The sequence below is a fragment of the Macrobrachium nipponense genome, chromosome 20 (assembly GCF_015104395.2).
Source record: "Macrobrachium nipponense isolate FS-2020 chromosome 20, ASM1510439v2, whole genome shotgun sequence".
In the NCBI taxonomy this organism is placed as follows: domain Eukaryota; kingdom Metazoa; phylum Arthropoda; class Malacostraca; order Decapoda; family Palaemonidae; genus Macrobrachium; species Macrobrachium nipponense.
Window position 1 is genome coordinate 14,396,552 of NC_061089.1, and position 27,963 is coordinate 14,424,514.

At 38.5% G+C, this 27,963-nt stretch overlaps 1 protein-coding gene across 3 annotated transcripts in view; it reads right to left on the bottom strand.

The window, feature by feature from the left end:
* Window positions 1-27,963, bottom strand: part of LOC135222088 (rho GTPase-activating protein gacF-like) — a 95,917-nt gene that overhangs the window by 25,917 nt on the left and 42,037 nt on the right. For 2 of the 3 annotated variants that reach the window (XM_064260263.1, XM_064260274.1), the window contains exons 2-3: window positions 18,234-18,493; window positions 10,808-10,961 (exon numbers count right to left, since the gene is read on the bottom strand). In XM_064260263.1, coding sequence (XP_064116333.1) covers window positions 10,808-10,961; window positions 18,234-18,363 — 284 coding nt within the window. In that variant the 5' untranslated portion in view covers window positions 18,364-18,493. Of the gene's footprint in view, window positions 1-10,807; window positions 10,962-11,221; window positions 11,796-18,233; window positions 18,494-27,963 lie in introns of those variants that run through there. The other variant, XM_064260270.1, reaches the window with a different exon arrangement.

Here is a 27,963-nt window from a genome sequence, read left to right on the forward strand (position 1 = left end):
ATGAACCAGTTTGGTCTTTTTACGGAACGGACAACCGCAGATTGTCTGTTGACCTTGACTTTCTATAGTTTTATCAAGATAAAACTTGAGAGACCCTACAGGGCACAGGACTCTCTAATGCCCTTGCCCAATAATTTGCGCCATACCCTTGGTCTCCAAGCCTTCGGGTCAAGGGTTAGACAGGTTTTCGTTCTTATCAAGAACGGAAGGCTTAGAGGACAGACCGCATTATGTCCTTTAAAAGCCAAACCTCTGATGATAGCTAAAACCTCACTAACCCTCCTTGCCGTGGCTAGAGCGGTTAGAATATTAGCCTTTCTGGTCACGTGTATTAAGTTCGCAGAAAGGATAGGTTCGAAATGCTTTTGGCATCAGAAACTCAGACTACGTCTAAGTTCCATGCCGGAACCTTTGATCCAGAGAATTTCAAGATCTCCACAGACCTCAAGATCGTGAAGCTTTGTTGTTTGACAAGAACCGAATCTCTGAGCCTAGAGGCCGTCAACAACATATTTGCATATTCTTACAATAGTTAGGACTTCTATCTTATCTCATACTTCATACGGAAAGATAGAACCATAACGAAATTACCAGAGGTCGAGGTGGAGGAACAGTCATTTCCCTTCACTATCTCCAGAAACGGCCCCCTCCGATTGAAAACTGAAAATAGGCAGCACTGCTTTTGCCTTGGCCAAGAGACTGCCATTAATCTTGAAGATCTTATCGCTTCTCGATAGTCTGAACGCCTTCAGACTCAGAGAGGAGAGATATTAGATACTTCACTAAGTGACGATGTTAGATTACACCGATTCTCTCGGGAAGGGTCTTGGGAACAATTCTCTGAATTACCTGACCTCTGTGAATCCAACCTCTTAGAGGCCAACATGTGGCGACTGAAGCTAATCCTCTAGGATCATGAATAAGGGAACAACTTAAGAGGAAGCTCCTTCGTCTTCAATATTACTAAAAACTTAACGAAAGGACGCCCTCAGTCTCTCCTCACTTTCGACATACTTCTAAGTGAGGATTACTCAGGACGTCAGTAGTTGTTGCCTTCGATCGAGAAGAAGAGCACGGACGTGAATAGTTTAACGAACCTCTTGAGGATCGTTACGTTCCGTGCCCAAGCCCATAACCAATTCTCTCTTCTCGAGCTATGAGAGAGCTGAGAAATTATCCGAGATGATTTGGGCCACTCGATCCAAACTCACCCTTCGAGGAACTGGAGGAGCCGACCAATTTGGCTTCCAATTCTTTCAGACAATGTGCCAGAACATCTGTTCTCTGTTCGGATGTCTGGCACCCTCTCGCTATCACCCGAGGTGATCCTCAAGCCGTTGAGAGAAAATTAGAATTACAAGATCTTTGATGTTATTCCAATTTCTTCGTGAGGAAAATTTGTAGAGGTCTGAATTGCTGTTTATTCAGGGAAAACAAGCTTCTCCAGCGAGGAAATGGTCCCCAGCAAACTCATCCATTCCCTCACTCAGCCTGCTTCCTTCCCCAAATAAGGCTGCGCTTTGCATAAGCAGGAGAGCATTATTATAGTGCTATGCCGCGGTAGATTCGTACCGAATGTTACCGTGCAGTAAACCGCACCTAACAAGTATAAGAGATATCTTGTTGAAACAAATTTTCTAAGTAAACGGCAGGTATGATCATTCAAGATTACTAGAAATTTCCTCAACCGAGGCTAAAATCCATGATTGTAGGGCAGAGAGACGGTTTTTATTCATGCCTTCCCGCAAGGGAGAGAGACGTAACCAACCGCGCATGACACCGAGCTAGCCGGTACTGCGTAGATCACAGTAACAGCAGCCTGCAGCCTTGATCATCGTCTCGCACTAGGGCCTGGTTGCCCAGCTCACTCTTTTCGAAGGGATGGTATGAAAATTATCGAGCAGAAGGAAACCTCAAGCAGGCATATTTAAACGAAACAAATTCGCTAATACAGAAGCTGAGTTGGTGTTGCAGGTCATTAGAATACTTCTCGTCTAAGTCGCAATCCGTAGAATAACTAGGATATGCGCCTACCCCTCGGACAATTCAACTGCTTAGTAGAATCATGTCGCGAGGTTAATATACGTTAGTAATATTTATAGTATTCTGAACAACGATCTCCATCCTAAATTCTTTCCTTCAAGAAAACAAAATAAGGATTGGAGATCGACCACCTTCGATCTCTATCAAAAAGAGTGAAGGAGAAGTCTTCCTCGAAGAAAAGCTTCAATGGTGAACAGAATACTATCTGCCTGAGTTCGCCAGCTACTCCCTTTACGAAGGAATAGGTATGATATTATCGAGCAAAAGGAAACTCTCAAGCAGGCCTATTTAAACGAAACAGAAATTCGCTAAATACAGAAGCTGAGTTGGTGTTGTCGTAACAATACCTGAAGAGTTGTTCTTACTCCGAAAACTCTTGGAAGGTTGAAGGGAGTGTCAAATAAATACATTAGAACAACAGTTCTTTCGGCTTCTATCCGCAGAGGTAAATACGATATGCGTATATGACTTTGACCCATGCGTTAGCAAAATGACGCAAAGATAAACTACGTAAGTATTGTAGTAATTTGAACATCGAATTCTCTACTACATCTTTCCTCGACGAGGAAGAGAGAAAGAAAGGAAAACGACTGTCCACGTTCTAATGAACGAGACTTTTAAAAGAACTCCTTGACTCTTTGCCAAGACTCTTTTCCAAGAAAAGGGAGTAATATTCGAATAGAGATCATCAAGAGAGAACCGAGGATCGAAAAGACAAAAAAGACCGTTCAATGTTCTTATGATATTGGACAAAAGACTTCCTGGATAGTCTACAAAGTCTTCTCTTAACCCCGGTATGAGCCTCTGAAAATGAATGAGAGCTCTTCCGAAATTTGTTAATAGAGTTTATCCGCTTAAACGATAAAAACGTTAAAATCTATGTCAATGAGAACTACCCCATTATGAGGGGTCCCCCACTTAAATGACAATGGGGAAAACGTCCTGGACTTGACAAAACTATTAGCACTTTGCTAATAGGGGAAAAAACCCTTTAACATGACCGAAAGTCACCCAGGAATCCAAGTATATAATCTTCCCGATTCTCAAAGAAATCGATGAAGAGGAAAGAGAGATCGAAGAAAAAATTCGGGTATGTCTCTCCGCTAACTCCGAATCCTTTTTAAAAATTTCTGTAAAGAAATGTCCTCAACAGCAAATAAGACGCCTTCAACAAGTGTTCTTCTCTCGCAAAGCGTCCTGCCGAGCTTCCACCGAAGCGTCCTGGCGAATGTCCACAAAAGCGTCCTCAAAAAGCGTCCTGCTGAGCGTCCTCAAAAAGCGTCCTGCCGACGTCCTGCTTAGCGTCCTGGAAAGCGTCCTGCTGAGCGTCCTCAAAAAACGTCCTGCTTAGCTACGAGCGTGTCTGAGCAGAGAACACCAAGTCTTCTGAACGATGTTTTCAGAGAGGAACTCGTTGAGCGCCTTGATGCATGCAAGCCCGCCAAGAGGCGTCCTGGCGAGCGACCTTGCCAACATCTCAGTGTTATGACGAACCGCGTTTTGCGTATGACATTGAATAATTTTCTATTTTAAGGGACGTTCCTCATGGCGAGTCTCCCATGGAGAGCCGCACGATGTCCTGAAGAGTGTGAACACTAAAGGAAGACGTATGGCTTTCGTCTTCCGCAAGGTGCTTGCCGAGCGTCCTGGAGAATGTCTCTACTTATAGGACGTCGAGCAACCCTCCAACGCTTTGCCTCACGTCTAAATTGCCCTTCTTATGCCGACCAGAGACATAAGTTGTTTGACTGTGCAAAGCAGCTTGCCGGCCGTCAACTTATCAGCTTGCTTTTTTCGAAGTAAAGCGAACGTTGACCATAACTTATACGGAGCGCCATGAGGAGAGGAGACGAATATGTCCTTGTTTATTACCAAATTCTTTTGGAATGCTAGCGAGGTTGAAACAGCTCTAACTTCATGAGCGTTCACTCGCAGGAGGCTCAAATCACTCTCTGGCAAGATGAATGAACCCTCTTAATAATGTATAAGTGATATATTACATGAGCGTTCATATACATGAGCGTTCACTCGCAGGAGCTCAAATCACTCTCTTTGGCAAGATGAATGAGCCTCTTTATAATGTATAAATGATGTATACATGCGCGTTTCACGGTCGCAGGAGGCTCAAATCACTCTTCTGGCAAGATGAATGAGCCTTAATAATGTATAAAATGATGTATACATGAGCGGTCCCACTCGCAGGAGGCTCAAATCACTCTTCTGGCAAGATGAATGAGCCTCCTTAATAATGTATAAATGATATATACATGAGCGTTCACTCGCAGGAGGCTCAAATCACTCTTCTGGCAAGATGAATGAGCCTCCTTAACCTTAAATGTCCCTTAGAAAAAGAGCCAGTGCATTCTTCTAAAAGGGAAAATGTGGTCTCTTTACTCTTTCATCCTCTCGTGCGAGAGAGAGGACGTGAAGCGTCCCTCTCTCTCAAGTTTCTTTAGGGGGCGCGAGTCCTTCCGAGAACTCCAACCCCTGTGTGGGGGAGGACGCCTCGGAGGACGAGAAGCAATCCTTCAAGATTCGTGCACGTGCACGATCTTTAGCAGCCTGGGAAGCGTCAACAGGTTCTGCCGAAGGGACGCCAGATCGGTGGGGAGCCCCCGTAACCTCTTGCGGCTTTCGACATGCCCTCTCCCTGAGTCATGGAGTCCGACAGAGGTCCAGGCCTAGAGGCATTATGGGGCCGATCTGACGCCCCCTCCACAACACAAGGGGCACTACACTTCACAACACTGATTGGAGAGCGAGCACTTTAGTATAAGATTACTTGATGTAATCCTCTAGCAGACACTTCTTCTAGCCCGTAAGCCATACCACAGGGTTAGGCAAAATAAAATCTACAGGAGGTGTTAGAAGGTTCATTATTTCTGACTTCTGTTTACTGTGGAGGAAAACTCCTGAATCTAACACGCTCTAAAATGCGTAAATGAATCCTCCTTCTTCCGTAATCAGCCACACATTACACTAATTACCTTATGCAAAGAAAACATGTAAACGTCATATATACTAAGCGAGTGTCTACCGAAAGTTCCGGTAGCCTCACCTTACCGTGCAGACAACAAAGTCTGAAACTAGGCTAACTAGCTTCAGACATCAAATGCAATGAAAAAATTTACGATAGCGTATGCCTAGCCACAAATCCAAGTTAATAATCGAAAGAATAATTAGGATACTTAAGTGGCTAATGAAGTTTTTCAAAATCCTAGGCGGAGGTCTGTGAACAGTTGTTTACCGACCGGCGACAGAAAAAAATATTGAATAGAAAATGGGAATAGTTCCTGATATCCGCCTCCCAGCGGCGGGAATGGGTACTACCACCTGGCCGCCACTGCGTGTGCCGCGAATTTTAAATTCTGTCGGACTTCAGAAAAATACAGCTATATATATATCTGTCAGGTAAGTTTCATGTAACCAAACACTATGCAAGAACTTCTGGTTCCAAAAGAAAAAAAAAAAACTGAGGGTCTTGAGTCTTGTTGGCCAAAGCCCCAAGGGACGCCAATCTAGGAAGTTAAAAACTTCCAAGACTGGAATATTCCCTTGAGGAGATGGTCCATTTCAGACATTGTCCAGCTTGTTTTGGCTGCTGGAAGTGCATGCCTCCTTGCCGAATCCACCAAGGTCGAGAAGTCCGCTTCAGCAGATGAGGGAAGAGAAAGTCCCATATTCCCCTGTGCTATACCAAATCCCTCTCTTCCCTGATAGCCTGGAAGGGGGACAGGTAAACACAGTCTTCCCCGCCTCCTCCTTGGTTTTAAGCCAATTCCCGACCGACTGCAAAGCCCTCTTCATTGAAATGGCGGTCGGTTGCATCTTCAAGAAAGAGGAGGACTTCGCAGCCTTCGTACTCGAAAATAAAGACCGAGGAGAAGGAGGGCAGCAGGACTCAGAGACTCTCCAAATTCTTTTAACAAGAGGGCTGCTAGTATCTTATAATCAGAAAGACCTGCCCCCTTGTTTTCTTCAGAGTCCGAAACATCCTCTAATTCTGGTTGAGTTTTATTCGGAGAAGAGTGCGCGACCGGGGGACTCCTCTCTCGGGAATGCACAGGGCTTGCAGCAACACCGGCTGCAACCTGACAAGGGCTACGGTCGCTTGTGCGACATCTTGAGTCCCTGCCAGGAGAAGGCCGATGTTGTTCTTTTACCCTAAGGGCCCTCCTGACAAGGACGGCGGCCGCTTGTGCGACAACTTTCGTCCTACCAGAAGAAGTCCTTATATGTCGTTCTCTTTTTTCATGATCAATTCCTTCCCGACAGGGGCTACGATCACCTGTGCGACACCTAGAGGCCCTGTCAGGGGGGAAAATTGATCTTGAGAAAAATCCCAAAGAGGAGCCTCCAAGTCCGCTTCAAATTCCGATAACTCATCCAAATTGTATTTTGGTTGTACAAATCCTTGCGCCTGCTTTCAGGCGCTCTAGACGCTTTACGTCCTTCAGGCTTTGCAGGCGCCTTGGCCTCCATTCGGACGCTTTCAGGCGCTTTGCGCCTCGTTTCAGGCGCCTCAGGCTCTTTAGGCGCTTTGCTTATTCTTTCAGGCGCCTCAGGCTCCCTAGGCTCTTTGCTTTTCCTTTGAGGCGTTCTAGGCTCTCCAGGCGCACCTATGTTTCATATCAGGCGCTCTTAGGCTCTCCAGGAGTTAAATATTTCCTTTTAGCCAACTCAGGCTTTTCAGGCGCGCTGCGCCTCATTCCTTTTACTTGAAGAGCTTTACGCCTCATTTCAGGCGCTTGAGGCGCTTGAGGCGCTTCCTTTCAGGAGTTCGTCCGATTTCGGGAGTTCCAATTTTACTCCTCGATACGGACATCTCATGTACTTTCAATATTTCCTCGTAGGAGTTCCCTATACACATCTTGTCGCCTTGACGGCGTTTTGCGCTTGACAGTAGCCTGACGTCTGGCTGGCGCCAAGCTTCTGGCAGGCGCCTCGTCCGAGCTCTCAGATAGTTCTAAAGGACGGGATCTTTTGATAGGGAGAAATCTATCCTTCCTTCTAGGCTGATCAGATTTAAGAACTCCTACTAGGGAAGATATCTGTTTCTGCATATCCTCTAACATCTTCGTAGCTACGTCCCTCTTTCCAATCTCCGATGCAGGAGAAGAAGCTTCTGAATATACATTCTTCTTCCTCTTTTCCGGAGGATATTCTTCCGGAAATTCTTCAGGGCTTGAGTCGAATGAAGGAGACTTCCAAGTTCTCTTCGAAGGTCTCGACAATCTATCCGAACTCCATCCTTTTCTCGATGAGGAAATCAGACGAAGAAAAAAAACACTGTTTCAGGACGTCTTTCCAACGACTATCCTTGGCAGCCCGGGACGTAACTACAGGATCTGCCGAGGGGACGCCTGACCGGTGGGGATTCTCTGAAACCTCCCTGCGGCTTTCGACATTCCTTCTCCACTGGTCTTGGGAGCTTGAAAGAGGTCTAGGCCTGGGAGCGAGACAGAGCCGATCAGACGCACCCTCCACTTCACTGGGAACACTTTCACTGCACTTACCTTCCAGTTCTTTAATTTTTTGCTCCATATGTTTAAGCAAAGCTTTCAGACTCGCAATTTCAGATGTTGAGCTTGCCGAGTCCGATAATAACGGGAAGGTAAAGCTGTATGGGGAGGAAAACAATAGGGTTATCAATAGGCAATAGTCCGCCTAACTGGCTTGTTAGAGGACCGACCTACTTACACTCTTGGAAGAGGCTTTTCTAGCCCTATCTCTCTCCAACTTTCTTAGGTAGGAATTAAGCAACTTCCATTCCTCCTCATTCAAATTCTTGCACTCATCACATGCATTCAATTGAGAGCATACATTCCCTCTACAATTTTTACAAGAGGTGTGAGGATCCACCGAAGCTTTCGGCAGTCTCACAAAACAATTCTCATTCACACACACTCTGAACGAAATCGACACGTCAGACATTATGAGAAATTCCAAAGCCAAATCCAAAAAAACAGTCCACAATAGCGTATGCCAAACCAAAGATCCAATACGTCACCAAATAGCAGTCCAAAAGATCAACGGCGTAATGAAATTCGAAATTCAAGTCAGGAGGAACTAGCAACGATGTTACTAGTACCGCGACAGAGAAAAATCTGGCTTAAAACGGTAATAGTTCCTATTCCTGCCACCCAGCGGCAGGCGGCGGGATCACCTGACCTACCTGTAGTGTGTGCCGCGAAATTTGAATTTCTGTCGGGGACGACGGAGTCTATAGCTAAGTATATATCTGACAGGGAAGTTGAATGTATGAAAACTTCATTTACTAGCTTGGCCTAATCTAAAATAAACAGGGTTTGGGATATGCCAAAGTAAGTTAAGCCACCAGCTTAGGCTATGTACAGTTCTATTGTAATGAAAATCTTGATCAATCCTACAATGCTGTGGTTAAGGTAACATTTGCTTTTAAATCTACCAGAATCAGGTGTACCTGATCACGTTGCTAGCATTATTTCAACAAGCTGCTCAAAATTATGACATTTTTGTACCGATTTCTTGCTCCCTCAGTAACTGAAACCTCTTGGCTTTCATGTGCTATTCATCGCAAATATTATTATATTTATGAAGGATGTAGAACTTATACCAATTTGTTTACATGTTGCACCAAATTCATCATGGACTCTTTTTTAATAAGCCTTGTGCAAACTGGAGAATTTTACAATATGTACGATGAATGAGTTCAGTTGAATATAAAATTTACGCCAAAGGCCAAGCACTGGGACCTATGAGGTCATTCAGCGCTGAAATGGAAATTGACAGTAAAAGGTTTGAAAGGTGTAACAGGAGAAAAACCTCGCAGTTGCACTATGAATCAATTGTTAGGAGAGGTTGGAAAGTAAGATGAAGAGTATAGAGAGTATATGAAAGGAGGTACAGTAAAAGGAACGAAAGTGGTTGCAGCTAGGGGCCGAAGGCACACTGCAAAGAAACTTAAGTAATGCCTACAGTGCACCGCATGAGGTCCACTGCCGAACTAACCCCTTACGGAGGCAAATGAATGTGTTGGATCAGATTTTTTTCTGGGCCTCTTTGCTCTCTGTTTAACCATATTACTGTAGGTTTTTTTTTCCCAGCAAGATATGAGACCTCAATGTTGTGAAAATATTAGTAGCATAAAGTTTCTATTTTGATGATGATAATAAGGTAAGTTTATCTTTCATGCTTACTGTGACTTAAAGAGAACTCATATTGCGTTAGGTTCTATTATGAGGTTTAATACATCCCAGTGTAATTTTACAAGCAGCTGATGACTGGAAATAGCATCAAAATGTGATTTTTTTTTAGTGTTCAATATTTCAAATGATTTTATCAGATTTTTCTGTCATATACTATACTATACTATATAGTTTATCTCGTTTTTTTTCTTGATATGTAGCTAATAATGGAAAAGGTATTGTCATATAACATTATCTTGTTGAAAGGGGGTTTGTAGCCTTGCATATACCAGTCACATTTTTCATGGTGCTCTAGGTTAGGTAGGGGCAGGATTCCTAGGTTAAGTTAGGGTACATCCTTTTATTTTATTCTAATGATTTGTGGTTTGGATGTATCTAGACAACTCTTACTACTATACTTACATTCCATAAAACTTATTTTCCTCTAAACAAAAACTATCATGGTTTTATGACGAGGCTCACAAAAACTGTTAGATGTAGGCTAGCCTATAAGAAAGGTCTATAGAATGAAGCTAACAAAGCATTTTTGGCAGAATTAAGGTGAAAATTGTTCTTACCATATCAAATAGGCTACTACCATAGAAATTGCTTCTCAATTCTCAGGTGCTACATCAAAATTTATCATAGAAATCACTTTTCAGTTCTCAGATACATCAAAAACTACCATAGAAATTACTTTTTAATTCTTAAGAGTAACATAGCCTATTTATTGGCGGCTTGTAAAATTTAACTACACTGCCTAGGTTAGGGTAAGGAAAAACTGTTGGTAATCCTAGGCAATACTCCGCACGCACTGCAAAGACTGGTCGCGAAAATACGGAAGCCACTAGGGATTGGGGCGCCAAATGTATTTTGCCATGTTTAGTACTCGACCCTGGGGGTTAATTGCGGTTGACCCCCCAAAAATAACGGTACGGTAAAGTCTTAGCCTAATAAGAAACCCAAATACTACAGGAAACTTTAGTTTCCAAAGAAATACCTGACGTAGAGTTAGTATTACATAGATCTCTGTTCACCTCTTTTCACCTTTGCAAATCATATAATTTCACCTGCATATTCCGCTGATATAATAAAGGCTCACCTCATATCCTTAAAATTACCTTTCCACCAGCAAAATATTCATATGACCTATGGGGTGCTCTATGAGCAAGAGCCCGTGCTGGCATAAGGCCAGCTTAATCTCAAACAACAAACAATGTAGTACCTAGGTAGATCTGCCAAACAACCTACTTCACTACAACTTAACCTAGGCTACAAGGTATACCTAGGTACCTGGCCTATGTTTCTGAACTCTCTTCAGCCTACCTGTAGGTTAGGCTACAATGGGCACCTATAGAACGAACACGGGGCAAACTCGTCTAGCCCAGGACCCAGGTCTAGCCTACCCGAAGGTTAACCTTGACGTAGCCTACCCTAACGACGATTCAGATTAGGGAAATAGTAAGCGAACCAGGAAATAAAACGACCACACCAACGAAACCCGAACCCGTGGAGTCCCAAGGTTAACCCCCTGGAGGAACCACAGAGAGAAAAAAGGGGCCGAGTTAGCTAAACTCAGTCTTACACATTATACTTACGTCATCGTCGCCTCCTGATGGTGGTGATGGTGGTGGTCCTGTGCTTGCTGGTGGTGGTGGTGGTGATGGTCTCCCTCTTCGCTATCTACGTTATTACTACTCTTCCTGGTTAATTCCCGAATCTGATCGAACGTCTCGAGTTTCTGGTTTATATCTGGGGAGGGAGAAAACAAGACGTGATTGGTCTCAATTTCGTTTCAATATGTTTTTATTCATTTCTCATTGCTATTCACACAGGTCTCACTTTCCCTCCTTTCTTTCCCACTCGTTCGGTAACGCAAGCTACTACTTAATAACGCCACTAAGGGAAAGCCACACTCGGCTTTCTCTCCCCTCTCTCTCTCTTACGCAAACTCCATTTTATACGCTCAAAATTGATGGCCTCTGAAACGCCATTTGCGTGTTACCTCTTACCTCTTCTGGTTCTGTTTATGATTCTGCTTGGAGTACCTCGAGAGACGTTGTACATGGTATTGGTGCGCCTGCTTCTCTCTTTCTCTCTCTCCCTCTCGCTTTCCCTCTTTCTTTCCCTCTCAGTTGCTCTTCTCTTGTTGTTGCCCAACAGCTGATCTCTCACGGTACTGCTGCTGCTGCTGTTGATGATTCTGAAGTTTCTTTTGCTGCTGTATCCTGCTCACTCGAGGTCTGCTGCTGCTGCTGCTTAACGCAAATATCGCGACGGTGTACTTTTCCCACGCCGTTTTTATCAGCGTGTTTCTCCGTGTCTCTCTCGTGTGTATCTGGGGGAATTATAACACAAAAGTTTGTTTGCGTGTACACAAGGAGATTGTGATCGATGGTGGATTTATGTAACGATGGTGAGGACGGATGGTGGGGTCGAGGAGAAGGGCAAGAGGAAAAAAAGAGATAGGGTCAGCAGACGGCTGGTTGCAGGTCTAGTCACAATACACGGTCAAAGTTATAATGGTTCATCAAGGCGACTTGATGGCGCTGCCAGGGCCAGTGGCTGGTGCTGCTGCAGACGATATCGCGTCGTGCGTTCGTGTGTGCGTCGTATAATATTCCGTCTTGCATCATCCTCGTCTGCTTATTCAAGGCCACTTATGAAAGCCTTAATTTATTGTTTATCGTGTCTCTTAAACTGGGAAAGGCAGTACGAGACGCGGTCAGACCTCCTTACGCTTTGGTGTGTGTAAATTTCCACTTTTCAGTGGAAATTTCCTCTAGATTTGGTAGGCACAACTGTTCTGCAATTACCTGTTTCCGTATAATAAATCATCTACATCTGGCTTTTTTTGTGGAAATATGCGCCGTGTGCTTCAGAAAACCCAGTTAAGAGACTGTAGGATGAGATTAAGATTGCAATTTACATTTTAAAGATATATGGCCTTACTTCTTTCACAGTAATCTTTGTTTACTTCAGTTAGTAAACGAGTTACTTAGTAAACCCTTATATTTATTTCTTTTGACACATGATAAGTAATTTAAGTGGGGTTAAGAATGAATAAGACCATGAAATTCTAGCCATAAGATTTTAGCAGATAACTGTATTTATTTTGAAGACCACAACGTATGGGAAAAGCAGAACCTATATATATATATATATATATAATATATATATATATATATATATATATATATATAGATATATATAATATATTAAATCAAGGAGACTTTTGTCACCTCAAAACTCAAACAATGAGATAGGACCTCGGAGAGGAATTTTTGTTTATTATTGTTGAACTATTCACCGTAAATCTGAGAAAGCTAGCGTTAATTATTTATATCTTGGTTAGTTATATCTTGGTTTTCGATAAAGTTGTGGTGGATCAGAAATAAAACACGTGAACTTCCACACTATTAGTCACGCTCTAGGTATATATACCTAGACCGTGTTTTAAGTATGCTGTGGAGTGATGGGAGTAAGGGGTCCGTCTCTTGGCGTAACCTGTAACAACCCACCATGAACACGCATTTGAGTCGCAGACTCCAATGCGTTTGAATTCGGCTTGCATGAATTATGGCGAACTCCGCAAGTCACATACATAAACGGTGAATATTTGATATCTTTATATAACACGTGCCCTACAAATAAGCTTACATAAAAGATTCAGTAACATCTGTTTAACGTACGTCAGTTCACACCAACAACTTATTTTTCTTCCAAAATAGTCTGCTACATTTTTGTTCATCTCTCTGTGTGGAAGCAGAAGTGCTGTCAAAATTATCTTTGCTTCTAATTCTTATCACGAAATATATTCTGCATGACCAAAGGACACGTGTGGCAGACAAAGTTATTAAGAGTCATACCCGTTTGCAGTTGTCGACATCAGCAAGTGGCTTGCCAAAATTGGAACGTTCCAGCTATTACAAGAAACCGAGAGCAAGGATTTCGAGATTGTTAAGAAATCAAAGGCAATGTAATCAACAACTGGACCACAGATCTACAAAAAGAACTATTATGAGGAGTTGCTTGGCAAAGAAAAGCGTTGTTCCAGGGGTGGGTAATTTAACCAGTCATGGTTACAGGCGCTGCATGGCTCAAAGTATTCGTAAATGGAAATGCAAAAAAAAAAAAAAAAAAAAAAAAGTAACCACAGACGAGCGCAGCACCTCTGGATGCGTTATTTTGTCAGATTTGCTTGGAGAGGACTAGACTAAAAAATGTTACCAATTTTTGTTCTTGGAATACTTGCAGCCATCAAAAAGATTTTATTACTAATATCGACAAAGGCTAGAGAAAAAAGCGTCACAGGTTTAGCAAATGACGTTTTTGTGTGCTGGATCACGAACCGTTCACAATTGTGCGAGAAGCTTGACTGTCACAGCGAACGCTAACGTGAGACAAAAGGACCTGAGAGAAAGCAAGATCTTGATGGAATGTCAGGAGAGATAAGGTAGAAAGGCATAATATCCAGGTAGAGTGAGCACAAAGGTAGGACATAACTGAACACAATGTTTGATTAGGCTGATGAGCAAGTCTTCAAAGTGGCTAAATGTCTGGATATGTTTTGATAATATGGAGCTCATATTCGTTTTAACCATCAGAGAATGAATTAGGCAGTAACTAGGATCTCGTATTGCTCCTTAGCCATCCCAATTGCAAGAAATGTCCATTGATAAAAAAAAACAAACAAAAAAACAGAAATATGTGGGACGAAACTCCTAAGGAAGTATAAAGTTCTATTCTAGATTTTATTGTAATGATAGAATGGTATTTCTGGTAGTACTTGTCTACTATTGCCATTACATAACCATAATATCTGGTATATCTGTGAAAAATGTTTTTGTCCAGATATTTGACAAAGTGCATCATCTCTTTAGTAGCAATTTAATGTTGCAAAATGTTTGATTGTATTAGTCCAGTATATCCAATGAATAAATGAAGTCATGTCTTTCGTTTAGGATATACGTGATAATTTTTAATGTAAGAAGACCCCGTTTTTATGATATTAATATATGATACATGAAAATTATTATTGTTAAATATATATTCCAAATGATTACTCAGACTCGACTGAAGGTCGGTTATTCAGTCCTTACGAATTTTGCTAACTGACCTATTAGTTTATTCAGCCGGTGGGACACCAGTAACAGGACATCGACGCCAAATGCCCTCGCTGGTGTCATGGAGTGCCAAGTCGCCATATGGGCCTCAAACCGGTCGAGCAAGGCATTAGGTATTCAAGTGATCGAGTGCCACTGCAGACGGCGGTCAACGAACATTCTCAAGTCTGTAAATACAACTTGAGCATTGTTCTTTAAACCGCTGTTGTATTGCACTAGGATTAGCGGTTGTTGCCATGTATCCGCATTAGGTACGATTTTGTTTTTATTTTCGTATCACTAGTAAGTAAAAATTTGTGATTCGTCATTTGCTAAAATATGAGTATTACGAGCATCTCTATTTCTTGATGTACTTTACAGTTCTGTTTAGTTTATCTCTCTCGCCAAGCAGCTAATAATTCGTCTTTGCTCAGTATTTGAGTTGTAATTCAGTTGCAACTTGATACGTAAGTAATGTAAAGTTTAGTTCCAACGAGTTTCCATTCGAAGTCCTGTAGCCTGTGTGCTTCTTATTTATGACCTAAGTTTGCAGCAGCAGCAGCATTAGTAGCGATTTGTATTTGCATGCAGTAACTCTTGGGAGCCGTCCATCTCTTAGAAGGGAGCGTTAGAACGGCCCCTATACGTACAGATTGAAAAACTATAGTGGGTTCAGGGATCATATCCTATCTTAATGAGAAGAAGGAAGACATAATGTCTTTGGAGCAGACGCATATGAAGAAAATAAATAGAGGTAGAAGTGGATGATAATATGAATTAAACCACTCATGAAAGAGGCTGCTGGCGGTGTTTCCTATTCTTACGATGTATTTGTGTTATTCTAATCTTTTCACAAGCTCCACCATTTTATCCGATATATATCTTTTTATAACGGTGATTGCATAACTAAATCCCTTTTTCTGTCTACGTGAATGTCGCCAGTAGTACTATGTTATATGTTGGGTTAATTTTACAAGGATTAATACCAAAAGGTTTGAAATAGAAGGCGATTGAAATTGAAAACATGACTGGTCACTACATCATCAAAAGAGTTTTGAAAGGTCTTTTCTTTAAAATGAGACGGATGCTTCAAAACAGACGAAGTTTCGTGAATGTTCCTGGGCTCCCCTTCAAGGAGATCAGGGCAACTGGCCCGCAGAGCCCGTAAAAAAGAAAAGAAAAGAAAAAAAAAAAAAGACGCAAAAACCATCATTTTAGTTGAAGGTTGATTACTTGAATAGAAATGGAAGCACGAATTCTCACTTGAAGATTTTTTTTATATGCAGTCAAATTTGGACTTCCTCTCCATCTTGGCAACTGATACATAAGAGAAGTTAACCTGTTTTCTACCTTAGTCTTTAATGGAAATTAGATATAGAGTATAAAAGGTCCTAGTTTGTCCAAAACACGTTTTTCATCTTAATGAATAAACCATGCACAGAATAGTCTACGCAACTAACTCACAGGATACTAGCAGGCCGTATCCTGGACAGGATCGTGGCAAAAAAAAAAAAAAAAAAAAAAAAAAAAAAAAAAACTCCATGTACTTGACATTTAATAAGGAGACTGGGGGATTGCTCACTACATACCAGATTTTCGATCATTGAAGTATATTCTGTAAGTAAACCTGCAGTTTCATAAAAGTTTATATGATGAGATGCAGCGAACTGGTGGTTGACCTGGATTTGTAAAGTGAGGGAAGGGTTCTGAAATTGTAGGCAGGAAATAAAGTTTATTCATTTACAAATCAAAATGATTCAGGCGATTGATTATGTAACTCTTATGTGAAAGCAGGTGTCTGAGAGTAAACGAAATTTACCCATGGCACTTTCCTTTTTCGGGAAATGTGTGCCTTAGGGAATATATGTCAGTCTGCAAAGTATGTCATGTTATTTGTAATTTTATTTATTTGTAAAGGTGATGATATCAGTGCTTGAAAAAAAAATAAACACGTTGTATCGCAGAGGAAGCATGAGTTTCTCTGCTGATGTGTCCGAAACTTGAATCAAATCCAGGAATTCTCATGACTTGGTCGATGTGTCCGAAAGCGAAGAAAGAGAATGGTAGGTGAACAAAATACAGCCTACGTAATGTACAGACTGTATCTACCTAATGGAAAAATAAGGTTCCCGATTATGAAATGTACTCCATGGAAGAAATGAGCATAACTGAAAAATTTACTCAATGAACAATGTGTAGTACACAATCGAATACTTTAGACAAAAATTTCCAAATGATAGAATTTATCCCCCCCCCAAAAAAAAGTGTTATAGGCAGTAGATTCACATCAACCGTGCAGTCCCTTACGACGCTCCTGATTGGCTGTTGATAAGGGTATATATATTATATATATATATATATATATATATATATATATCTATATATATATATATATATATATATTAGTATATATTTATATTATTATATATATATATATATAATTTTCGTTTTCTATGATAATTTTTTCCGTCGTCGACTTAACTTGCAAATCCTGGTGCAGTTGTATGACAGATGAGATATCACACACACGCACACACACACACACACACACTATATATATATATATATAATATCTATATATATATATATATATATATATATATCTATATATTGTGTGTGTGTGTGATCTGTCATACAACTGCACCAGGATTTGCAAGTCGACGACGGAAAAAATAATCATAGAAAACGAAAATTACCCCTGAAGTTTTTATATAAAGAAAATGGATATTATATTAGAAGGGACTTATACATTTCAATGCTCCCCACCTACTTTTTTTTTTTTTTTTTTTTTTTAAATGTCCTTACTTATTTATCTATTAGGTTATTAAACACCACGATTATAGTATAAAGATCATCATCTAAATGACTCTGAATGTTTTTTTTGGTTTTGATTATTTTTGATAGCACAATAGGCCATTGCCTTTGCTGAAGCGAAAGAAATGTAAAACATCATAGGGAATCACTCTATAGTATGGTATAACAGACTGAATTAATTCGTATACGTAATACGGAGTAGGGTATCCGTCAGCTCTTCTCTCATTCCTATAGTAGATTCACATCAACCGTGCATTTGATGTCTAGGCCCGTCCCTTACGACGCTCCTGATTGGCTGTTGATAAGCCAATCACAAGGCTGGAAACTCTGTCTCTCTCGAGAGTTCACATAGGCAGGACGTGTGTTCCTCTTCTCCTGAGGGATACGTCTTTCAAACGTATACCTCAGGAGAGGTGGAACACATCCTGCCCATGTGAGCTCTCTAGAGAGACTGAGAGTTTCCAGCCCTGTGATTGGCTTATCAACAGCCAATCAGGAGTGTCGTAAGGGACGGGTCTAGGCATCAAATGCACGGTTGATGTGAATCTACTATAGCGCTATGAGCAAACTATTCTATTATGAAAATGCCCTTGTCATGGTTTACAAAAACTTACTTATGCTTGAGAACTTCACTAATCATTCTTCATTCTTTCTTCTTTTTATCTTTCTCCTTTTTCAAAACAAACATAATTGCTTAAGAACCTTCAAGGAGAGAAGATACCAATAGATGTTAAAATGAAGGAAACATTACGATATACTAATAAAGATATAACAAAATAGGAGACGAGAAATGGATTATGATTTTTGAGTTACTTGTTGGGCCTTCGACATGAAGTACATCAGAGTGCCGAATAAGAATCGACCAGCGTTCGACAACCGTTAATCGACGCTTCTCTCATATATGTAACAACTGTATTAATTTGATCATTATCTAATCGACAGCCTTGACTGAAAGCTGAATTAACTAGTTAATTCACTCTTGAATTAATTAATTAGCCCTTATCCTCTGTAAGAGAGAAATTATGGACATTACTTCTGCTCAAACACTGAGACGGAATATTGGCGCTAGATGAGGACCATTATAGCAGAGGCAACCGATTCTTACCTTCCGTTCCATCAGTATACCACCTCCGAGAGGCGTTCCCAGGAGGGATCTCTTGATTGGCAGGGTAGAGGAAATCGTAGAGTGTGCAGACTTGGTTTTCGTAGCACATGAAATGGCTCGAAGGATCCATCGCTGATCTCAAGGCGTGTACGTCTTGGTTTTGTTGGCAGGAAAAGAATTCAGTGACGTCAAAGTATTGAGTAGTGTGACAGAGATTTGTGTCTGGCGCCACGTAGTTTCAGTGCTCACCATGATTCCATCTGTTATATGGAGAGAATTGAAGAATTATCTCAAAGTTTCCCATAATCATACACACACACACACACACACACACACACACACACACACACACACACGCAAATATATATATATATATATATATTATATATATCTATATATATAATATATATATCAGCTTAGTACTTTAGCTTTTTTTATTCCAGCATTTCAAGGGGTGCGAGAACTGACTGCTGATTTGAAAGGGGAGCATACGCTGAAAAGGGGTTTAAATCTAATTAGAAAATTATCAAACACTACTTAAGGTGCCGATAGACAAACCCTTACATTACTGTATAAAGCAACAGTTCTGTCTATCATTGATTACGGTAGCAAAAATATAGTATGGCTCAGCGTTAGACGCAGCACTGAAAACGCTGGACCCAGTTCATAATGAGGGCCTTAGAATATGTTCAGGAGCCTTTAAATCATCACCGACCTCTTCTTTACAGGTTGAATGTGGTGAACTACCTCTCTCTCTCTCCATAGAGAGCTTGTAACAATGGAGAGTGCTCTGAGAATTAGGACAAGCGATTCTCCCACAAAAGAATTATTTGAACTCGGATATATTTATAAACAATCAACCACCCCCTTTTCCAATTAGAGCTAGAAGATTGTTTGAATCACTAAATGTGAATATACAAATTCCTCAAGTAGTAAAATTACCTCCACCTTGGACAATGAATAAAATGAAAACTTGCACACACTTAAAATATTTATCAAAAAAATGCTTATATACGCCATCACACCATAGACAACATACAGTAGAGCATATAAATCGAAAAGGTCCACATTATGCAATATTCACAGATGGATCTAAATCGGAACATGGAGTGGGATATGCTGCAGTGTCCCAGGACAAATCATATCAGTTCTCTCTATCCAATACAGCTTCAATATTCACAGCGGAGCTTTGCGCAATTACCTCGGGCATAAAATAATTAAAGAAACATCACTAAATAATTTTGTGATTTTTAGTGACACAAGAAGTTCCATAGAAGCCATCCAGAGTTATAAACCAAAAAATAATATTGTACAACAAATTAAATTATCACTTCATAAATTAGATATTATTGGGAAAAATGTAGAAATATGTTGGATCCCTGCCCATGTAGGGATCAAGGGAAATGAAGAGGCTGACAAAGCAGCCAAAGAAGCAAATCAAATGACAAGATCAAGTGTGAATCTTCCTATGAGTGATTATGTAACATACATAAAGATGGGTAATTGGGTATTATAAGGAAATGGCAACATATTTGGAATGAAGTGTCGGGATTTTCTTCGACTTTTATTATTTTTGTTAGGATTCGTGCCCGGATGTTATGAGCCGATGACAAGGCCATGAGGAGGCGCACTCTCTAAAACTATCTGGGTGGGATTCAATAAAATTTGGTCAACAAAATAGTTTTATTACAAAAAATAAACATTTAAACACATTAACAATACTCTGAACATGAATGAAAGAGCATCACGGGCGGCTAAGCCAATGTGCATTAAGAACCAACACTGAAATTGACGTTACCAGCAAAATTCCACGACATACGCAGTTTCTTACTACTCTCACTAATTTAATTCAAGGAACCTGAAAGCTCTCATGGCTTTGTTACGTGGTAGCCCTTAGGGTCTTTGATATCATGTGCTTGAAAAGCACTAAGTCCACGACTGGACGAAAAAACACAACAAATCGAGACCCATTTACTTTAAATCACAAATAAATGACATTCTTACACTTGCAGCTTTCGTTTGCTGCGCAAATCAAGTCCCTCATCGCAGGGATGACACAATGACATCTATATGTGGATAAAGATAACTTACAGTGTTAGATATCTGAAATGATTGATATTTGTGTCCGACTGTGGGGAATAGCCATTCGGTCGTTAGCTTCACTCGAAGCTTTCTATTTTTCTTAATAAGTTAAAAGTAAATAACTTAATGCTACTTAGTATAGTAACTATTAGCGTTAATGATAAGTAAAAGGAATAATAAAATTAAACTTATGAATTAAATTACTTAAATTAGTAATTGCCTAATAGGCCTTAAGTTCGCGCGTGCGTAATATGTACCTGTCAAAGGTAAGAAGTAAATTACCTCGGAGGTTTCGACAGCCACGGCGAACAGTTACAGTAAGAGTTTCTCATTAGCAAGGCCGGCATCTACATTGTAATAGGAAATTAACCCAGAACAACTGAACGTTCTAACTCCAAGACAACGACAATTTTGGAATACGTCAACGTCAACATTTGTGATAAGTGCTTTACATTATTATGTATCTTTGGCCATGTCTAGGGAAAAAGGTAATGTACGGCAATGTCACAAAGTTTTATTAGTGGATCTACTCTTTAATGTAAGTTGTTTTGGTTGTTGAATAATTGTTTTGTTTGTTACATATAAGTAAGATTGAAATTAATATAAATTCCAATATAATTCCAAAATTGTCGTGTATTCCATATAATATTTCGGAGGTAAATATGTGTTTATCGTTCGGTGAAGTGAGTTTTTTTTTTTTTTTTTTAATTAAAATCTTATTACAATTATCAATTAGTTATTTACAAAATTTTCATAATTATATCAACAATATTACATATTAAGTACATCAATTATATGAATTCAAATATTATTCACATACTTACTTGTGAAATGTTTTCCAAGTTCATATGCATTTGATAATACCCATTTTGTGTACTTTATTTTACATTTTAATATTGAAATTATTTGACTTTGTAACACCTCTTCTCTGCTGTACCACAAACAATTTACATACTCAATAATAAGTATACTTAATGTATTGTTCTTCTTCTTTTCTTTATAATCGAAATCCAACATCAATACTTTTATTGGATAGTGAACTTTTATATCACATACTTCTTCAATGAAATTCTGGAACCACTTCCAAATATTTTTAACATATTTACAAAAATAGACAATATGCAGATGATTTTCATTTTCCATACATCTATTGCAAAAATTATTATCAGCAATATTCAATATCTTCAGTCTTTCCTTAGTAGCCAAAGATTCATACAAAAATCTATACATAATACTTCTTTGATAGGGGTCAACGAATTTGCATACAAGGTTACTCCATATATTACCCCAATTATGCAACGGGTATCTCTCAATTACAATGGGCTTATGGGATGGCATCAAATACTGATAAATATTCTTACTTTTGACGTATGGAAAATTAGGCATTCTTAATAATTTCCTTACATTACCAAGTAAGTGATTTTTTTAGAAACGGCTAACTGGCTAACTGTCGCTCGGTATTTCGAATGGTAACCAACATGGAACTCAAGTGCGACGTAATAGTAACTTATATTATGTATTATAATCTATTTCATGTTCATATATAATGTACTCGGTAACCCGTAAGCATCGATAACTTTAGGTGAGGTGTTATCTTTTAAATATTTGCAGGCTATTGATACTAAATCTATTGAGTATAATTAGTTAATCATGTCTGATAAAGAGGAAGAGTTTGTTAACCCTATGAACATATCATCCTTGAGGAGGATGCGGGGAATACACAAACGGAAGGTAACTATTTACTTAAAGAAGCTAACGGAGCTTCATGGTGATAATAGATTAACTTCTTCCTTTTGTAAGACTCAAATAACTGAAATCGAAAAAAGAGATCGAGCAGGTTAAATACTTTGATGAAAAAATTAATAATGTTTTGGAGACACATGAAATAATGAACAGTAATGAACAATATTATAATGAGGAGTTGGATAGTCAGGCAGAATATAGCATTCAGGTTAGTATAGAGCTCGACCAATATGAACAATTCATAAGTGAGTTAAGTGGGGCTTCTAGCAACTTATCTGCCGATAAGTTTTAGAAATGATGTCTAGAATGAATATGTCTGATGGGAAACCCCCTCCTTTAGAATGTGGAATCTTTAGTGGAGAGGAGAAAGATAAATTTGCTTTCAATTCTTTCCTTAATCAATTTAATAATGTCATTGGGTCCAGAAAAAATCTGTCCGATTCTGCCAAACAAATATATTTACATGGGTACCTTAGGGGCTATGCCTTGAAGGTAGTTAAGCATTTGTCTATTTCTGATCGTAACTACCACTTGGCAATTGAAATGTTAAAAGAAGAATTCCTTGACGTAGATTATATTGTGGACGAGACTTTTAAGAACATTTTGAGTGCTGCACCAAGTGCTGAATATGATCAAGAATTCTCGTCGGTGAAAGTTTACCTCAACGAAATCAAATCCTATCTGCATGAATTGAAAGCACATAATATTGATTGATTGGAAGTGGGGTCCTCTGGGTATAAATTTGTGAGTCATATAGTATTTAATAAACTCCCCATACCAGGAGAGAGAGAGTTGGTTCACAAATTAAATACCAATTATCCTAATATATCTGACATTCTTTCTAATTATAATGAAATTATCAAAACTTTATCTAAAACTGTTTCCAATAGAAAAAAGACCTTCACTAAAACCTCTAGTAAACCTAGTTCCTAGCAGTTCCATTTAAACCTGTTAAAGAAAATAAGGTAGGTGTAAGTACAATTCAAAATTTTAAATTTGCAAATAAAGTAACTAAATTAATTTGTAAATTGTGTGCAGCTGAAGGCCATACTTTGGGAAAATGTGTTAACTTTAATAATTATGATAAATTGGCCAGACTGAGGGAACTTTCACTATGCACTAGATGCGCTGGTTCAGGGCACGAAGACAATGAATGTTACGGGAAACAGAACAAGTTAAGGTTTGAATGTCTGTTGTGTAGAAAGAGGGAACACATAACTCCATTGTGCCCTTCTTTGAATAAAGCCGAACTAACTACTAAAACTAACGTAAGCTTATGTTTTGCTCAAAGAAGTTTTGATGCGTCTCACATTTTACCCACTATGACTTTGTATTTAAGAAATGGCAAAAAGGCTAGGAAAGTCAGATGTTTGTTTGACACTGGCAGTCAGCGGTCATATATTTCCGAATCTGCAGCTAAAGATCTTTGTCAGGATGTAGAGGCGTTGTATGCTTTGGAATGTGATGTAAGCACATATATATGGCAAGAAACTAAGGGCTTCAAGCAAATGTCCACTGGAATAAATATAAACAATAATTTAATATTCATACCTTTATTAGTTGACAAATGGCTCAATATAAACTTTGAAGTGCCCGGCATGAATCAAATAATAAATAAATTTAAAGAAAATAATATTGCTTTATTGGATGAAACTTTTTGTGACCACAGAAACCATGAAAGTATGAAGGTTGACATGTTGTTAGGAATAGATATCATTCAGATTTTACCTTCGGTAACTTGGACTAAAATGTTGGGTGGAGCTTGTTTAGTCGTAAATAATAGAGTAGCTCCTGTAGGTAATGTGTTCAACTTTTTGGATGAGGCAGAAAGTAGAGCTGTTATGGACTCCATGGTTAATAAGAAAGCACTGAATGTTAAAACAAAAAGCGTGGTAAATTTAGTAATGGATCCTCTAAAATCTTATTTCAATCCATTAGAGCATATATTAGAAGACAGTGAGGTAGACAATGGACTCGAACACCTTTTTAGTCTTGAATCCTTGGGAATAAAAAAGTGTGAAAAAGAATTGGTCTCCTTTGATAAAGAACAAATTGACAGATTTAGAGAGGGGATCTCTTTTGATAATGGATTTTATCATGTAGAATTGCCCTGGTATACTGATAAAATTGACAGCGTCCCATCTAATCATTTTGTTTCACTTAAGGTATTAGACAGAACAGTAGAGTATCTTGGAAAAAAGGGTCTCATTGACAGATACTAGGAAGTTTTTGATAAACAACTCGAGGATGGTATAATCGAGGAAATTAAAGTAAGTCCTTCTGACTATCATAAGTATATATGGATTCCCCATAGACCAATTATAAAATTAGAAGAGCAAGTTACCACAAAAATCAGGCCAGTATTTAACTCTTCTTTAAAAACTTACAGGGAATTGCCTTCACTTAATGAAGCAGCTTATCCAGGGATAGATTTAATGGGCTCAATACTGAAATTGCTCTTTTACTTTAGAACTAATAAATATGTAATGTTGAGCGACGTCAAACAAGCTTTTTTGATGATTAAATTAAAAAATGAAGTGGATAAAAATATTTTGTTTCTTTTGGAAACGGGGAAATAAATTAGAATCTTATCGCTACAAAACAATAGTTTTTGGTTACACTTCTTCACCTTTTATATTAAATTTTGTTATGAAACATCACGCAGAAAGTTATCCTGATGATAAGTGTAAAGAAATATTAACTAATAACTTGTATGTAGACAATCTTCTTGTAACTTGTAACAACATTGATGAAATGAAAAATTTGTATAAGCAAGCTAATGATAGGATGGAACAAGGGGGCTTTATTTTAAGGTCTTGGAATTCCAATTGTGTAGAGTTGAGAGAAGAAATGGCGTCTGATAATAGACTTGTTGAACATTCTTGCGAAGAGGATAAAGTATTGGGTTATAGATTCAACGTAAATAATGATTCTTTTAGTCTTGTGCCTTGTAAAATAGATCCAGAAGCAGACACAAAAAGAAAAGTATTGTCACAAACTTCTAAAATATTTGATCCTTTGAATATAGTCCTTCCTGTAACAATAAGAGGCAAAATTTTAATGAGAAAAATATGGAAATTAGATGTTGGTTGGGATCAAAATTTACCTAAAGACATTTGTGGGGAAATGAAAATTATTAGTAGAGATTTTGAAATGTTATCTGAACTTAAATTTCCTAGAGTCCCTTAATGAACTAGACTCGTATGGTCTGCACATTTTTTGTGATAGCTCTGTGGAGGCCTATGGGTTTGTGGCCTATGCGGTTAATCAAAATGATAAAAGTTCTTATTTGTTCTCCAAATCTAAATTGGCTCCACTGAATAAGAGAAATGAGCATAGTGTCCCCACTTTGGAACTAATGGGAGTAATTCTAGCATTTAAATGTTTACCTTCTTTACTAGAAGCCTACAATAATATAAATTTTCAATTCATTAATATTTGTGTTGATGCTCAAGTGGTTTTGAATTGGCTATTGACCAGAGAAACTAAAATAAAATCTAAATTTGTTAGAAATAGAGTACTTGAGGCAGATGGTCTTAAAGTTGAAATATCTAAGCTATTTAAACTACCTGTCTTATATCACTATGTAATTACAGAAGAAAATCCTGCTGACATGATCACCAGAGGTTTATCCTATACTAAATATTTAAGTAAATCAACTTATTGGCTAGAAGGTCCAGAATGGTTGAGTAATGATTTTGACAAGTGGCCTCTTTACCCTTTATTGAGTATATCGCCTTATTATAAGCATCAAATAAGTAAACGCTGGTATTCTCAATATAAATAAAATGTCAAATTATGAACAATTGTTAAGAATTACCAGTTACTTGTTCAAATTTTGTAGTAGATTAAAGGGTGGTGATCCTAAAAAGAAAGCCTTAGAGTATTGGGTGAAAATTGCACAGAAAGAATACTTTACAGTAGAATTAGACTTTTTACAAAGCAGTGCCAATGTTACTAATAATATACCTCCTCTAGTGTCCAATTTAAATTCATTTTTAGATTCAAAGGGTATAATTAGGTCTAGGGGAAGAATATCCAAGTGTTTGTACTTTGACTTTGATGTTCATAACCCAGTATTGCTTCCTAAAGAGCATAGGTTCACCTCATTGTTAATAAAGCATTGTCATTTGAAGGTACAGCATTTAGGAATAGGCACTACATTAAACTACCTTAGGGAACAGGGATTTTGGATTCCCAAGGGTAGGTCAGCAGTAAAGACTGAGCTGAGTAGTTGTAATATATGTAGGAAATATAATGCCTTAGCTTACAGATACCCGAAGTTTACAGATATGCCTAAACACCACATGAATTTAGTCAAGCCTTTTCAGCATGTAGGTATTGATTTCACCGGACACCTTTGGGTTAGGGATGAGTTGAGTGGTAAGACCACAAAAATGTTCATATTAGTTTTCACTTGTCTTAACGTGCGCGCTGTGCACTTTGAATTGTTACCAGACATGTCCACTAAAAATTTTGTTCTCGCTTTCCAAAGATTTAGTAATATGTACACAATACTTGTACAGTGACAACGCTAAGTCTTTTCTCAAGGGTGGAAGTATCCTTGAAAGGTCTTTGGAGTCGCAGGAATTTCAATCTGAATTAAGGAAATGTAATATCAAACACATTAAAATTCCTTTATATTCAGCATGGGTTGGTTCTGCTTGGGAGAGATTGATTAGAGTATTAAAGAATTGTCTTTATAAAGTAATAGGAAGGTCTAAATTAACTTACTTTGAATTATTAACTACCCTTTCTAATATTCAATTAGCGATAAATTCCAGGCCTTTAACATATAGATCAAGCTCAGAAAATTTAAGAGTTTATAACTCCAAATTCCTTTATCAAATTGCATGGTAATTCATCCCTCATTTTGAGAAAAGATGATAGTGATATTTGGTTGGACGATTCTAGTCAACCTTCTTTAGAGAGAACTGTAGAAATACAGGAAGAAATGATTGAAAATTAAAAAATTGTGGTATGAAAATTATCTCTTAAGCCTGAGAGAACACAGTAGAAATTTGTACCAAAGTAAGTGGGAAAATAGAATTAAAGTTGGTGACATTGTCTTAATTAAAGCAATAAATAAGCCCAGACCATTTTGGATGATGGGTAAGGTATTAGAATTGATATTAGGATTTGACAATCATATTAGATCAGTGAAACTAAAGCAAGCTAATGGGGCTATAGAATATCATTCTACTTGTAATCTTTATCCTATGGAACTGTCAGTGACATGCTATAAGAGAAAGGCAAACCAGAGACAATTCAATGGAAATTGAGGTAGAGACAGGCAATATAAATAAACCTGAATCTATTCACGTTGAACAAGGCGAAAGGTCTGTAAGACCCAAGAGAAAGGCTACCGAAAGATTTGAAAGAATGCTAAGGGAAAATTTAGATAATTTGTAAATACTGCTTTTCAGTATTTTATTTACTGTAATTACTAATAATCAAGTTTTTATTTTGACTAAAATGCTACACACTCGAAACTTTTTCAGTGTGAGGATATACTTTATTAAAAATGCCCTTTACTTCTTTAACTTTAAACAAGGATTAAGGGCATTGCAAATAATTACTTTCTAGGTAATAAATAAATAAAACTAAATACGTAAATAAAAAGTAAAATTAGGAGATAGCTTAGGCTAAGTTAAAATTTGTGTAAATATTTAAATAAAATGCTACACTTAAAATAAAGTGAAGACTTAAGTTAAAATGCTACACTTTTAGTAACGTGAGGATGATACTAAAGTAACTTAGCCATACTTTTATTTAGCGTTGTTGGAAATAATTGTTTAACGCAGTAGCCAGATTTAAGGTAGCCTTAATAAAGTAAAATGTATGGTTAATGAAGATATTCATTGCAATTCTATAATCGCAATCCTTTGTGGGGAGTGTGTTAGAA